Source organism: Mchenga conophoros, linkage group LG6 (assembly GCF_057382185.1).
Source record: "Mchenga conophoros isolate Kocher_MC1m ecotype Shallow Benthic linkage group LG6, M_conophoros_male_GT1.1, whole genome shotgun sequence".
NCBI lineage: Eukaryota > Metazoa > Chordata > Actinopteri > Cichliformes > Cichlidae > Mchenga > Mchenga conophoros.
In genome coordinates, this window is record NC_140531.1 from 15,003,969 (window position 1) to 15,018,505 (window position 14,537).

Consider the following 14,537-nt stretch of genomic DNA (forward strand, 5'->3'; position numbering starts at 1 on the left):
TGGATTGGTTGGTTTTGTCTGCTGATTAAATTAAACGAAACAACAAGTTTGATCACAATCTGTAAAACCAAAGGAGTGCGCTAAAAGTCACTAAAATGTTTGGCATATCAAAAGAACTGACGAACCAACTTTTTTTTTTCCTACTACTTTTCTCTGAGGAGGTGCACTCGAGGCTCTTAATTAAAGAATGGGTTATAAATAGAGCAGCAAGCTTTGTGAAGCCGTTGCTTTTCTCTCATTGAAATGGGAACTTTCAGTCACTACTATATTAAGATCACAACTTGCTGTGAGGTATGTGTAATATGTTTCAGTTTCCTTCAGACTTTACAACAACATCCCAAAAATGTCACCACTGGCCTTTCCTCTTTAACACTAGCATTCGTATCAGGACATCATTGGTTATTTATGAAGACCTGAAGCACAAAAACATTTCTACTGTGTTTTACAGGAAATGGGATGAATCAGCAAAATAAAGGTACTGCTTAAAGTCATCAGGATCTGATATTTTTCCACCACTGAAGAAACAAAACAAATACAATGAATAAATTAAAAAAAAATTCCCAGGCAAAGGTAAATCTAAATTAAAGGGTTATTTTTGCAAAATGTCAAGCAAGGTATCTTAAAATTAGAGGTACAAACTTTAAAAGAAATCTCTGAAACATCTCCTTGCTGCATAGAATATATTGTATAAAACAATACTTTACAGTTTTATACAATAAAGACAAAAACAACTGATTCTCGAGAGGATGGATGGTAAAGTGGTAAAGAGTTTCAAGTTCATATTACATTATTTAATATTATTTCTAACAAATTAATTGTACAGTGTAAGGGTGTGACTTTTTTTAGTGACTGAAACAGGTTTCCATACACATATGAAATGGTTATTTTGTTTTAAATGACATTGGTTTAAAATGAATTTAAATACATGTAATATAACCAAAATGTATATTAATTATCAATAAAACTTTAGTGCACTAATGTATAATTGCCATGAACTAACAATCAGTTAAAGTTACAATTTAAAACACAAAATCCATCCATCTACAAATACCAGTTGCCCAGCATCCAGCCATCTTTATTGTCCCGTCTTCCTCCCCTCACTCCTAACTCAGGTGACCGATTCGGCCAGAGATTTCTTCCTGTTAAATTGACTTTTTCCTTTCCACTGTCCAAGTGTTTGTTCATAGGGGGTAGTGTGATTGTTGTTGTTTTGGGGTTTTATATATTATTTTTGGTGTCTTTCTTTATCTTAAAATATAAAGTGTCTTGAGACGACAGGCTCTTGTGAAATAGCGCAATATTACGAAAATTAAATGATTAGTGCACAGATACTGTGGGGTTTCACTCAGTTAACTTTTTTGAGCAATAAAAGCTGAGGGTGGCAGTAAAATGCAACGCCGCAGCTGCCACTTTTCATTTCCTCAAAGAAGAAGCAGACACTGGCGACATCCGGTTCCGTCCAGCGCCATTTTGATGAAACAGCGAGGAGACGATCGTCTGGGATCAGCGACATGGATTTAATGGATTTACACTGAAGAATCATCCGGATTCAAAACTTTATTTTCTGTGGTGGGACATAACCGTGGAGTGAAGAGGAACCTTTTCGTCCTGACTGCAGACGGTGGATTTTTGCCCCAAAGTTTAGCGTGACACCATTGTCAGCAATAGCAGCGTTAGCCGTTAGCTTTTGTTAGGCCTGCTTTCATGTTGTGTTGCGTTAGCTAATCTCGAGGTGTCGCATGTTAGCCTTGACATTAGCTTAACATTTACACGGAACATTTCGATTTAAGATTAACCTTTTCGGAGGGGTCTAAACAGTAGTGTGACTCCTGTGGACTGGCCGTGGAGCATTTCACGCAGTTTTGTGGACTTTTTGTGGAGCTCGGTGGTGTTTTGTTTCTATAAATTACAAACTGTACCGAAGAGGCAAAACACTACCGCGAGGACTGGGGAAGCCCCAGGCCCGCTGCTAGCTGCAGTGCGGCTGACCGGGTTTTCCAGCAAGGACAATTCACGACGGACTTGACCTCATTTACCCATGTAACATATTCACACTGTGCTGCATGGACTCTTTTGGATTTGGTGGCACCTTGTTGTATTTTCTTGGACTTTAAAGAACTGAAGAGGCACACGGCGCCGCTCCATGGCGCTTTGGCCTCGCTGCTCGATTATTTTTCATTTCCAGTAATAATGACTGTGTCGTCATCTGCGAGCTCAACCTTTTCCCCATATTAGTCCTTTCTTTGTCCAGTGTTTCAGCGAATAATACAGAAGGTTTACCCATTAAAGTCACCAGATTTAGCCTCCTGTGTTCAGTGTTGACGCTTTCATTTTGTTATACCAGGCCTGTGTTTTTTTTTTCTTTGTTCTTAACTTGATAAGTGCTTAGACTTGTTTAAAAAAAAAAAGAGAGAGAGAGAAATCCAAACAAAACAAAAAAAAAATGTCGTGTGTTCACTATAAGTTTTCTTCCAAACTGGACTATAATACAGTCACTTTCGATGGGCTGCATATCACTCTCAGCGAGCTTAAAAGGCAGATTATGGCCCGGGAACGGCTCAAGGCCACAGACTGCGACCTGCAGATCACCAATGCGCAGACTCGAGAAGGTACGCCATGAGCTGACTCTTTACATTATGGGAGAAGCATAATCAGATACTTTGGGAAGAGGCAGCGCATGATATCTACTTACAGGGCTTTTGCTGGGAAAACACAAACAGGGCTAGAATATGTACAAATCCATTGGGATCTACAACATGCCTCTAATAATTTCTTTAAAACAGTTTGACATTCTAGGATTTACTTTATTTGTCCCAAGCAGTTTCATGTACACTGAACCTCCAATCTAATATTTGAGAACGAGCTTTTAATGTCTATTTTTATAAAGGCTTTGTCATTATTTAGTGCTTATTTTAACTGTCACAGCTATTCAGCCTTAGTTGAAGCCCTGGGATCGCATAAGCTGTAAATACTGGGATTTTTCTGTATTTCATAAATATTTTGTAAACTCATTGGATTTCTGTTCTGTGTGGTGTTTCTCAGAATACACAGACGATGAAGCCCACATCCCAAAACACTCGTCTGTGATCGTCCGCCGCACCCCGATTGGTGGAGTAAAACCTGCTGGCAGGACGTTCATTGTGTATGTATACATAAAATCTAACGTTGCAGCCTGAGTCATGATTACAGTGTAGTCACCAGTGGATTTTAAATGATAGAGAAATCTCTAGGTTATGTTTGTTCCTTTTGTGCCAGTAGCTTACTACTTTTTTTTCTGTTTTCCGCAGAGATCGTTCTGACACAGCTGTGGTGGGACCTCCTAGACCCGTATGTAAAACAAAACCCAAAAACAACACACTCTCCTTCCTCACCCCTCTGTCTCTCTCTCGCCCCCTTCTTTCTGGCTTTAGTCACCTTTCTCAAGAACATCCTGTCAACAATGATAAAGTTGTATCTTCTGTTCACTGTGTGTTGGCTACATTTGTGTTGAGCTCTCGACCTCTGTGTGTTATTTGATGTCTTTTTTTGAGGGTTTCCTGGAGTCACTAAGGTTAAAGTAGTTTGTTGTTTCTCTCTAAAAACCCGGGTTGTCTGCCTTTTTTTTTTTTTATTTTGAAATGAACAAATTAAAAGTACACTGTGTGAATGAGATGAGGCCGCTAAGAGAAACAACAGACTAGCCACCATGTTTTTGTAATGCTCTGAACTGAAACTGTTGATAATTAACATGGCAAGCAATTTAAACTGTTAATGACTGTATTTCATAATGAAATGGTTATGTAGCCTGATTTATGCCAGGCAAATGTTTTGAAGGGGTTTGTAAAAGGAAGTATGGTATTTTTGTATTCATAATACATTGTCATTTATTTTCTGTGAAAATATTTTCTGTGGTTTATAAACCCAAAGAAGGAAAGTGTGATTAATTTATATAAACCTATCTTACATAATGAGTGGAATAGATTTGCCACTGACTCTTATTCATTTTATGAGCTTAACCTGCTAAACATACACATTCTCAGATATTTTGTTAAGTCAAAACTTCTGTCATTTATTTTGTCCTGTACAATTTAATCATGAAGATGTTCTGTTCTGCACTGAATATGGACTGCACATAACCCTTAAACTTTGAAGGCTCGCATTTACATTGCTGTGCTGAGATACACTGAATCTAGCCAGATTCCTCAGTGCCTCTTGTGCAAGGAAACCAGTTCAAAGTGTGTTTTTGTTTGTTTTTTTTGTTTGTTTTTTACAAAACTGTGGTTTTTTGGGGGGGATCATTACGAAGCTAGACCACACTGTGCTAAGACACAGTATCAGTAAATATCCTTCCATGGTTGCTGCAGTGCAAAGTATGCTGGTGTAGTGTGTCCTGTAAGCTGTAAGCTGCAGACCCTGTCAATAAAGTTGTTGAGTGGTTCAGTGTCAGAACCGCTTGCACCAGATCCCTGTGTGTTCCCTCCACAGCTTTCTGCAATACCCAGTGTTTCCTCTGAGCCTGCTTATCATGATGGATATCCCACCCTGCTGGCTTTTTTTGTTTACTAACATTTAGCCTTTATTACTTAAAAAAAGAAGAGAGATCAAATTTTTTATGTGGGTGTAAAATGTGACCCTTTGTCCACTCTTGACAGAACCATCCCTCCTCCGCTTTCTGTCGTGACGTTGGTGGTGTTGTAGGGCTGTTAAAGGGAACAGGTTAAGAGAATAAGTGACAACAGCGGTTACTTCATTTTCCTTCCACCAGGCATTTTTTATTTCACCCACCCCCTCAACAGAAAGATCTCTACACTTGTGCCTTATCAGCTCTACATACTTGACAGCTTCCTGTGTCTGCATTTTTTTTTTTAATAGGTTGGCTCTGCTCCTTGCTAGCTCATTAGTTTACAGAAAGCATTCTTGAACTTTTTGATGAGTTTTGAATATTTGTGACAACTTCGTTTGACAAGCTTAAATCACTGTGCCCTAGTGAGGGGAAACTGCATACTTAAATGTCAAGTATTCCTTTGAGAAAATTGCCCTCTGCTACCCACTGCAGAAGAAGCTTTGGATATAGGATTTAGAGGGATGTGTTGGTAGTATTTGCTGATAAGCCCCAAATACTTAAGGAGGCGTGATGTGTTTAAGCAGAAGCTCTTGGACATTACCATAGTTAAAGGCTCGGAAGACTTGCATATGCTAAAGAACAGCAAAAGTAGATGTTTTTACAATTTTCTGTCTCGTCATGAGTTCTTAAACATGCGACTAAAGCGCACAATCTCATTTAAATTTTTTTGGTGCTGTAATACTTTTGTTGCTTTGCAAAGGCAGTAGATAATACATTCAGTATGGAGTTTGCATCACATCGCTGTGTGTTTTTTGCGTATTTGTATTTTACTCTATTCCCCCCCCAAAGATCTCATCCATGTAAAAAATCTCTGAAAAGACACAAGCTTAGAGGCTTTCAGAGTATTAGTTTTTTTTCCTTCTAGATTTGCTGACTATTTAGAGGAGTTGGACTTAAAACGGCACGCACCACTTGTAATCCACGTGTTGATTTTTTTTATTTCTTTTGTTAATTGCTACTCGTGCATTACCTTTGTCAGGCACTTTGGAGGCTAAACAGAGGTGCTAATTTTGTTTGAAGAAACAAACGGAGGCTCTAAGGGATTGGTCACAGATGTGGTGGGGAACTGTCGGGGCTCTTGTCTTCCAGTGTGTCTAAAATCTATCATGTTAATACCTTTTAATATATGTGCTCTGATTCTCCTGCAGACGGACTCTTCTCCTTCATTGTCGTTCGCCCAACTTGCGAAGGTACTGTTTCTGTGTATGCTTGCTGTAACGCCAGAAAAGCTAAAAAGATGGGTTGTTTTTTTTGGTTTTTTCTTGAGGGGTTGACATTGTTCTGATTCTTATATCTCTTCTAAATCAATGTTTTAGACTGCTAACCTGGTTGACGCAAATGCATCCGAGGAGGACAAGATTAAAGCCATGATGACTCAGTCGAATCACGAATATGATCCAATACAGTTAGTATACAATCGCCACACTTGAGCATCTAATTAAATTCAAAATGAAGCATGTAATGTGTATTTCAATTCATTGTCTAGCTGGGCGTGTGTTTAACTCTGTAACTTGTGCCTCCAGTTACTCCAAGAAGGCAGTCGGACCTCCACCTGCTCACTACACCTGCTTTCGTTGTGGAAAGGCCGGTCACTACATTCGACAGTGCCCCATGCTAATGGTAATTAACAGTATTGTTTGATCTTTGTCTGTGTTGCTATATTTTACAACATTGTTGTGTAATGTCTAAAAAAGTAACCGTCATGTTTTGGTTAATGTTAATTTTTGTTGTTTTGGGTTTTCTTTTTTTGCCTTTTTACATTTTGAGGTTCAGGATAAAAGTGTGGAGGGTCCCAAGCCAGTACGAATTAGTAAGGGGATACCACAGAGCTTCATGGTGAAAGCAGAGCCAGGTGCCAAGGGAGCCATGTTAACCAGCACAGGAGAATACGCCATACCTGCTATAGATGCGTACGTGCCAATCACTGACATACGCCTACACATGGCGTTTCATATACACTTTATAGCACATTAAGTTATGTCTTAGTTGGTAATTATCCATATTGCTGGTGCATTTGTTTTGTTAACAGGGAAGCATACGCACAGGGAAAGAAGGAGCGCCCTCCATTTGTTCCACATGAACAGTCGTCATCTGAGGATGAAAACGATCCAATCCCTGACGAGCTCCTGTGTCCGATCTGCAATGACCTGATGACAGATGCCGTAGTCATACCTTGCTGTGGAAACAGCTACTGCGATGACTGTGAGTTCTCAAAATGTAGACGATAAAAAAAGATTTTAAGTGATTTTTTTTTTTTTGTGTGTGTGCGTGAGCTTTTGTCTAAATAAGATCCGTCTGTTTTCAGGTATTAGGACTGCCCTGTTGGACTCAGAGGAGCACATCTGCTTCACGTGCAAACAGTCAGATGTGTCACCTGATAATCTCATTGCCAACAAGTTTCTTCGACAGGTAGTGCTTTCAAACGTTTGCAGTCTGATGTGGTATTAGTTTAATTTGACTGTTTTTGTAAGTGCTGGATTATGTGTTTGCCTTCTTATGTAGGCTGTAAACAACTTTAAGAATGAGACAGGATACACCAAACATGGGCGCAAGCAGGCCCAACACACAGCTCCGCCTCCACCGCGGCCACAGCTGGTCAGGCCTCTGCACTCGAGACAGCAGGACCCGCTGCTGGCCAATGTCACTCAACCACCTCCTACAAATGTACCAACCACCACGGCCCCTCAAACACAGGCCCCACCTACTGCACCTGCTCCTTCTATTCCTTCTCCTGCACCACCTGCTGCGTCTACTCCACCGCCTGCTTCTCCTTCCCCTGCTGCTGCTTCTATTGTCGAGGAAAAAGAAGCTTCGCCAGTCCCTGCACCGGCTGTTGATCGCCGTTCTCCTATGCACTCGACCAACTCCACCGACCAGGGTGAACCACCCCCACCAGGGTAAGTTTACACTGAGATATTCCATGAAAAATTCAGTTCAAAGAAGCCTTTCTTGCCAGACACTGACTCTATTTGTGTTTCAGGGAGACGCGTCCAGAACCTAAAGGGACAACTGATTCATCAGGACCCTCAGAAAGTGGCTCACAGGTGGGTCCTTCCTGAATAGTGACTTGTTTGCGAGGTTATGTTAGTTAGAGCACCAAAACATAGGTTTTTCATCATGTTAACCTTTTTTCTCTTTCTCTCTCTTTTTAAAAAAACCCCATAATTTCTCCCACAGAGCTACACTTTACCAGTGATTGGCCAACTGCCACCTACAAGACCATCTCATCAGTCAGGTCAGAAGATCAATTTATTCATTTAAGCAGATCTGATGAGCTTAAAGGGAAGACATTTGGCAACTAACAGCCTGCCTGCTCTCTGCTCTTTTAGGTCACCATTCACGGACAAATCACTCTCACAGAGTAGGAGCAGTAGCAGCACCAGCAGCAGCAGGCGGAGGTGGCAGACACTGGTAAATCTTGCTTATGCACTATGAACTGTGAAGTGTTTGTGATGTAACATCAGTTCTGTAAAGTCTTTTGTGTACATCTTTACAGGTACCGAAGTAGAGGAGAGCACCCCTCCAGTCGCCTGCACACAGCTCCACCTCCTGTACCTAGTCCTCAGGTGTACCCATCTCCAGCCCTGTATCCACCTCCACCTCAGGCTTACCCTCCTCCATACAGTGCTGGTCCTGGCCTTATTCCTCCTCCTGCTATGAGTTACCAGCCCCAGCCTGTTTATCCCCCTGGACCAACAGTTCTCAACCCCCCCTGGGTTCCCCCTGGTACCCAGCCCCCTCTAGTCCCTCTTCCACCCACCCTCCCACAGCCACCTCTCTGTAAGGAAGACTTCTACAGGCCAAGGCATCACAGACAGGACAAGTGAGTGGGTTCTTTTTGTTTTAGGGGTCTAACGACAGACTGTGGTGGCACATGTGAAAACCATGTAGCACCAGACATAACTCAGGATTGCAATTGTGAACAGTTATTTTATTTTGGAGTTTCACCACAAGAGACGACCTGGAATGTTTCTGAGTGTTTAATTTTGTTTACATAGGGTTACCTCCAAGCTGGATGAGTTCACTAAAGACTTCCACAAAGAGCTAATGAAATACCGAAATGCACCAAAGAGAAGAAAGCGATCTTACTCCAGGTATTTATTACATAACGAAACTTGTTTATGCACAAAGCTTTTAAAGGCATTTGTTGCATTTTTGCGTAATCCTTCTTTCAACCCTTCATTCACTCTGTTCATTCCTTCTTTTTCCTGCCCGACTCTCTTCTTCCAGGTCCAGGTCATTCAGTCGATCTCCATTTAGCCGCTCTCCTTACTCGCGCTCTCGGTCCAGATCAAGATCTAGATCCAGATCCAGGTCTTACTCTTATTCACCGAGCCGATCCCGCTCTCGTTCACGATCCCATGGCAGGTCCTATCCTCGCTCGCCTTATTCCAGACGTAACGGACGCAGTTATGGACGCTCACGGTCAAGGTCCCGATCTCGTTCGAGGTCTTATGGGTACCGTCGCTCTGGCTCACCACGATCTCCTCCCTCCTACCGGGGAGGAGGCTGGGAGGGGCCAGAAGGGCCTTACAGGTCTAGGTCACGATCTCGCTCCCCTGGGGCATACCGGAGCCGCAGCCCTGGCGGACGAAAGCTACCTCCACGCGAGCTACCACCATATGAACTGAAGGGTCCGAGTCCCGCAGGCCCCGAGCGCTTTGAAAGGGAAAGGCGCCAGTGGGAAAAGGAGTATGTAGACTGGTACAACAAATACTACAAAGAATACGATAGCCAACACCCTTCACTGCATCACAGAGGTCATGGCAGCAGAGACAGAGAGAGGGACAGATTGTCCCCTTTATCCAGAGATTACTCACCCCAGGGGAGAGGGAGAAGAGGGAGAGAGGAGAGAGCTGGTCCACCTCACCATCCCCCGTCCTCTTCCTCGTCAGGGACAAAGTCCAGCACTAAAGTCCTGAAAACAAAGAAGATAAAAAAGAAGAAAGCTGGAGAAGAACCAGAGGCGTCGCAACAGCCGGTGGACAGAGGCGATGCCACTCCGGTCAGAGACGAACCCATGGACGATGTACCGTCACACACAAAAACACCTCCCATCTCTTCAAGGCCTGCTGTTAACACTGCGTCATCTAAAGCCCCGCCCTCTAAGAGCACTGCTTCATCTGTTAAATCTTCAACCAAGTCTGCATCAAAAACTCAATCTGAAAAAACGAAGAAGGACAAAGTTCAGAAAGTAAAGCCTAAAGCAAAGACGGAGCCGGTCAAGGTAAAGCCGGACAAAATGAAGAAAAAGACCGGAGAAGGAGTTTTGGCAAAAAAGAAAGACCCCTCATCATCTTCCTCTTCCTCCTCAGCTGTTAAACCTTTAAAGAGTGTTAAAGCCAAACCAGAAGACACCCACAACTCGACTACCTCTAAAAAAGAAAAGGGTAAGAGCTCCGTTGTGAGGCCTTCACTTGTGAAGACCCCTCCACAGTCCTCCCATAACCAACCTCTGCCTCATCCCCCGCTTCATGACAGCCCTCGATCCAGCCATGACATGCGGGGAAGAAAAAATCTTCCACAGGGCGGTGGTCTCCTTCCTCACCCCCATCAACACGGTCTCCCACTCCTCCCCCGACCTTCATCCCCAGTGGACAACCGGAGGAGGATGGGAGAGGAGGGTCGCTCTTTACTTGGACCTCCTCCCGGAAAGCTGAGGAGAATAGATGGCCTAGGAGGTGGAGTGGATATCATGTCCCACTCGCATTTGCCTCATCAGCCCCCACTCCACAGACTCCCACCTTCCTCTGACAGGCCTGGTATCCTTCCGCATCCAGGGAGCCGCGAGCTTGGCCGGGGTGAAACGGATCGAGCAGCCATCAGACCTCTAATGGACCTTCAGGTAGGTCCTCAGAAACTTTTGTTAAACGTATTTTTCCTACTGATTTCCCCTAATTTAACTCCGTTTGAACATTTTGTTTTTGCATCTGCAGGTTAAGCCAGTAAGAATAATCAAGTTGAACAGAGATATGGGGAGAAGAGGCAGCACTGAGGCAGCGGCCTTGGATGAAACTTCATCTGGTCACGAAAAGAACGCCTCAATCTCAGAGCGATCAGCTGGCACAAGCATTTCTGAAGCAGACCGGCACAGTAGTGCAGCAGAAGTAGCTAGAAGAAAAGAGCGCTCTGCATCTGCGGAGAGGGGAGTCTCCAGAGAGAGACCTGGCAGTGGCGGAGAGGGGCAGCACATCTCAGACAGAGAGCAGGACAGAAGCTCTGGAGTGGACAGAGAGCGAGAGAGGTCTGGTTCAGACAGAGAGCGAGAGAGGTCTGGTTCAGACAGAGAGCGAGAGAGGTCTGGTTCAGACAGAGAGCGAGAGAGGTCTGGTTCAGACAGAGAGCGAGAGAGGTCTGGTTTAGACAGAGACAGAGGTCAGGGGTCTGACAGAGACCGAGACAAGGACAGAATCGCCCAAAAGGTGGCGGTTGCATCGGAGAGAGACACGGAGGGTGAGAGGGCGTCGAAGGCAGAACGAAAAAACTCAGGCGGCGCGAGCGGGGGAGGCAGATCTGTCAGCCTGGATAAAATGACGATCGGAGAGAAGTCTGCCATCACGAGGAGACAGGCAGACCATCAGGAGAAACCAAGAGCATCTTCTAAGGAGAAGGGCGAGGGCTCAGAAAGAGCCGCTAAACCTGACAGGTCACTACATTTGCTTTTCTGCTTCTCCTTATCCATGACTGAAAGACGCGATGATACATTTGTTCTGTCTGTAAACACAGTTGTTAATAGTTGTAATTATATTCTCTAATTACCCAGGAGTGCGTCCAAGGACAGAACAGAGAGGAGCGTTCCCTCTGGAGAGAAACCAGCTGCTGCTCGCAGAGAAGGTAATTTGAAGCACGAGTCGAGTGTATGGCAGGAAATGATAACTTTGATTTTGTGTCTTGCTATCTAATTACACATTCATTGAACCTTTCCTCTTTCCTCTCACCTCCGTGGAAGCGGTCAAAGACGTTCAGGAGGCTGCTGTAAAGAGCAAACCCAGGATCAGCCGAAAGGCTCTGACAGGCCACATTACAAGCTCCACTAAGTGAGTGCCTTTTCTTTTTTTTCTCCTTATACAGCCTTTAATTTTCACTTCAAAATGTTATGTAGTTTATTTACTTTGTTCCACTCTTCATTTTATGCGTCTGATATTTGCATCTTTAAGTTGTTTCCATTAGGATGGCACGAGAATTTAAATTGTTTCTATCTGTTTCTGTCAGCGGTTCATTAGCAACAGAAGAGGAGTTTGAAAAACGTAATCAGTCTAAAGCTGTTTATTTGGGAGGGCTAGGAAAACTCATTATTTTAGTGTTGCCAAAGCAAAGTAATGAGTTCAGTGGCACAGTGAAACTCACATTGAATTACATGACTTGTGTAGTTGTGTAATTTTTGTTTTTGTTCTTTGTAAAAATACATTAGACACAAAATATCTTAGGATTAGGGTCTAATTATTGATAGTTATTCAATTTTTTTTTTTAATTTTGTGGACATAAAAATAAATTTAAGGTGAAGCAAGTATAAACTGTTGTTGCAGCTCAAGTTTGATAGAAAAGTGTTTCCCAAAGAAAATTGTACTATTGTCTAAACTGTGGTGTCGTATCTGCTCGTATTGAGATGTTTAAGCTTTTCTAAAAACTTGTTTTTCCTTACAAAAGGTCGTCTCATGAAACAAAGCAGGACTCGGAGAAAGACCAGAAGAGTTTGCCTTCGAAACCTGCAGAACAGCCTCCACCGAGCCCCGTAAAAACCCGTGCACGCAGCCCGAGCTTGAGCCCGGTGCTCAGCCCGGCCAGGGAGGAACCGCTCATTCAGCCTCCTCCCCGCTCCAAGTGGGAGAGGGAAGATGACGAAGAAGGCCAGGAAAATGAGCTTAGTGTAACCAAGGAGCCTTCCCCAGTGCTGCAGAGGCCTCGAGGTAGAGAGCTGCAGCAGGAAGCACCTAAGCCAATTAGGACTGAAACCCGGGATGCTACAAGAGAAGAGAGGAAAGGAGCAGTGAAGGAGGAGAAGAAGGGAAGAGCCACAAGGGAAGAGGGTAAGGGTGGTAGGACGGGCCAGACAAACTTGGACAAATCAACCAAAATTAAAATCGTGAGGGAAGAGGGGAGAGGAGTGAGAGAAGAAGGAAGAGCTTCTGCAAGAGAAGAGGAGCGGCGAGGTGGAGGAAGAGAGGAAGGGCGAGTAGCTCCAGGGAAGGAGGAGAGAGCAGCAGAAGTCAGAGGTGGAGGAGGGCGAGAGGAAAGTCGGGCCCCCGAGCCCAGGAGACAGCGTTTGTGCTCCGACCTCGGCCGCGAGACAGACGAGGCAGCTTTCGTGCCCGACTACAGCGAAGGCGAAGGTTCTGAGCCTGAGAGAGGGCGAAGCGGCAGCGCCAGTCTGTCCCTCAGCCAGCGCTCCCACAGCCCCACCCCAAGTAACCACAGCGGCTCAGCCACCACCACGACAGACAAGAAGAAGAAGAAACACAAGAAAGTTAAAAGGCACAAAAAGCACAAGAAACGCAGCAGCCAGGACAAAGAGGCAGAACACAAGAAGCACAAGCACAAGAAAAAGAAACGCAAAAAGAACAAAGACAAAGATGGGGAGGAGGATGAAGAGGGCAGAGAGAAAGGCTCTGCATTAACAGAGGCATAACTCAAAGCTGCAAGGAGATTAGGACGTAAAGATAACGGCTAACACTGGCATCCTGCTACAAGGAAACTGATAAATGTCAGCTGTTCTGATGCTTCCTGTCTCTGCAGCTCTCCACGGTACCCTTGTTCCTGTAATGCAGAAAGACTGCAGCTGAGGTCTCTTCAATATTCAATGTGAACGTCTTTGCAGACTCTGGGCCAGGGAACAACTGTGCTGTTGTGGTCAAACTAGAGCTGCAGGACTCTGACGTGAACTGCTATACACAAACTGTGCTCAGGGATGTGATTTCTTTTTGGCAGAGGAGGAACTGCAGATTATCTGCCTCTGATTCATTTGTAAATATAGATTAACTCTTGCTTTATGTAATAAATTCTCCTCAGTTTGTTTTGCTCACATCCCTGTGTGCTATTCAGGACTTAAATGTGAAACTCTTCACTCCTTTGAGGGCTGTCTTTCTGGAGAACGCTGCCAGCACATTTTAGCTCATTAACCATGAAATCGTATACGCTATTATCATTGTTTTTTCTTCCTTTTTGGCAATTGTTGGTTCAGTTCATGCCGGTATATTTTTTTCTTCTTTTTTTTTCTCTCTCTCTTTTTTTTTTTTTGTGATGAATAATTTCCAAGAAAGGCAACGGAAAATTTCTGAACAGGCAAACCAAGTAAGGTTAATGTTATGCTGGTTGATTTGTCTTATTGAACGTGACATAAAATCTGATTGCTACCTGGTAAATTATGAAACTCTGGAAATTTGTGATTAATGGGCTAAAATGAGAAATTACTAATGTGGTCCTTGAAGTTGAAGCAGACTTTTATGCGTTCATGTTACACTGGATTGTATAAGATGTTTATAATACTGACAGATCAGTCAGCATGTTTCTGTTCCAAAGGTTTAGTAGCTAGCACATTGTCAGTGAGCGAATGTGTGTGTGCTGTTGCGAAAGTGAAATGTGATGGAAGTTGAACAAATTGGAGGACAAGACTTCTTACAAAAGATTTTTTTTTTTTATTAAAATGTTTTGACCTCATTAAAATCCCCAAGTTGTGTTTTTTGTTTGTTTCTTGGTGTTTGAAATCTCAGTTGCTTTATGTGCTTCTAATGACTGTAGAAAACATGGATGACCTGACAGCTCCAGAAAAATGAAGCCAAAGCGTCTCTGTGGCTACCTGCTGTCTGGCTGCAGTATAGTTTCATAAGTACTGCCCTCTCCATGTTAGTGGATGGGACTAGAGTCAAAATAAAGGCAGTGCTCCTCAGTTAAATTTTCCCAAGAATGCTTTCTGTCGTTATTCATAGTTCTTATAGCT

General features: G+C 43.6%; 1 protein-coding gene across 2 annotated transcripts; it reads left to right on the forward strand.

Moving 5' to 3' along the window:
• Nucleotides 1-1,447: 1,447 nt before the first annotated feature.
• LOC146572337 (uncharacterized) lies at nt 1,448-14,263 on the forward strand. 2 transcript variants are annotated; one of them, XM_085276379.1, is made up of 20 exons: nt 1,448-2,609; nt 3,043-3,142; nt 3,288-3,327; nt 5,752-5,793; nt 5,920-6,008; nt 6,127-6,223; nt 6,371-6,513; nt 6,633-6,805; nt 6,909-7,012; nt 7,106-7,500; nt 7,584-7,647; nt 7,781-7,838; nt 7,933-8,014; nt 8,100-8,426; nt 8,602-8,697; nt 8,834-10,448; nt 10,540-11,249; nt 11,367-11,437; nt 11,553-11,640; nt 12,251-14,263. In XM_085276379.1, the coding sequence occupies exons 1-20, from the start codon at nt 2,444-2,446 to the stop codon at nt 13,227-13,229; spliced, it is 5,439 nt and encodes a 1,812-aa protein (XP_085132505.1). In that variant the 5' UTR covers nt 1,448-2,443; the 3' UTR covers nt 13,230-14,263. The 2 variants fall into 2 exon arrangements, with proteins under 2 accessions (XP_085132505.1, XP_085132506.1); XM_085276380.1 differs by having other exon boundaries at nt 6,377-6,513.
• The last annotated feature ends 274 nt before the right edge of the window (nt 14,264-14,537 follow it).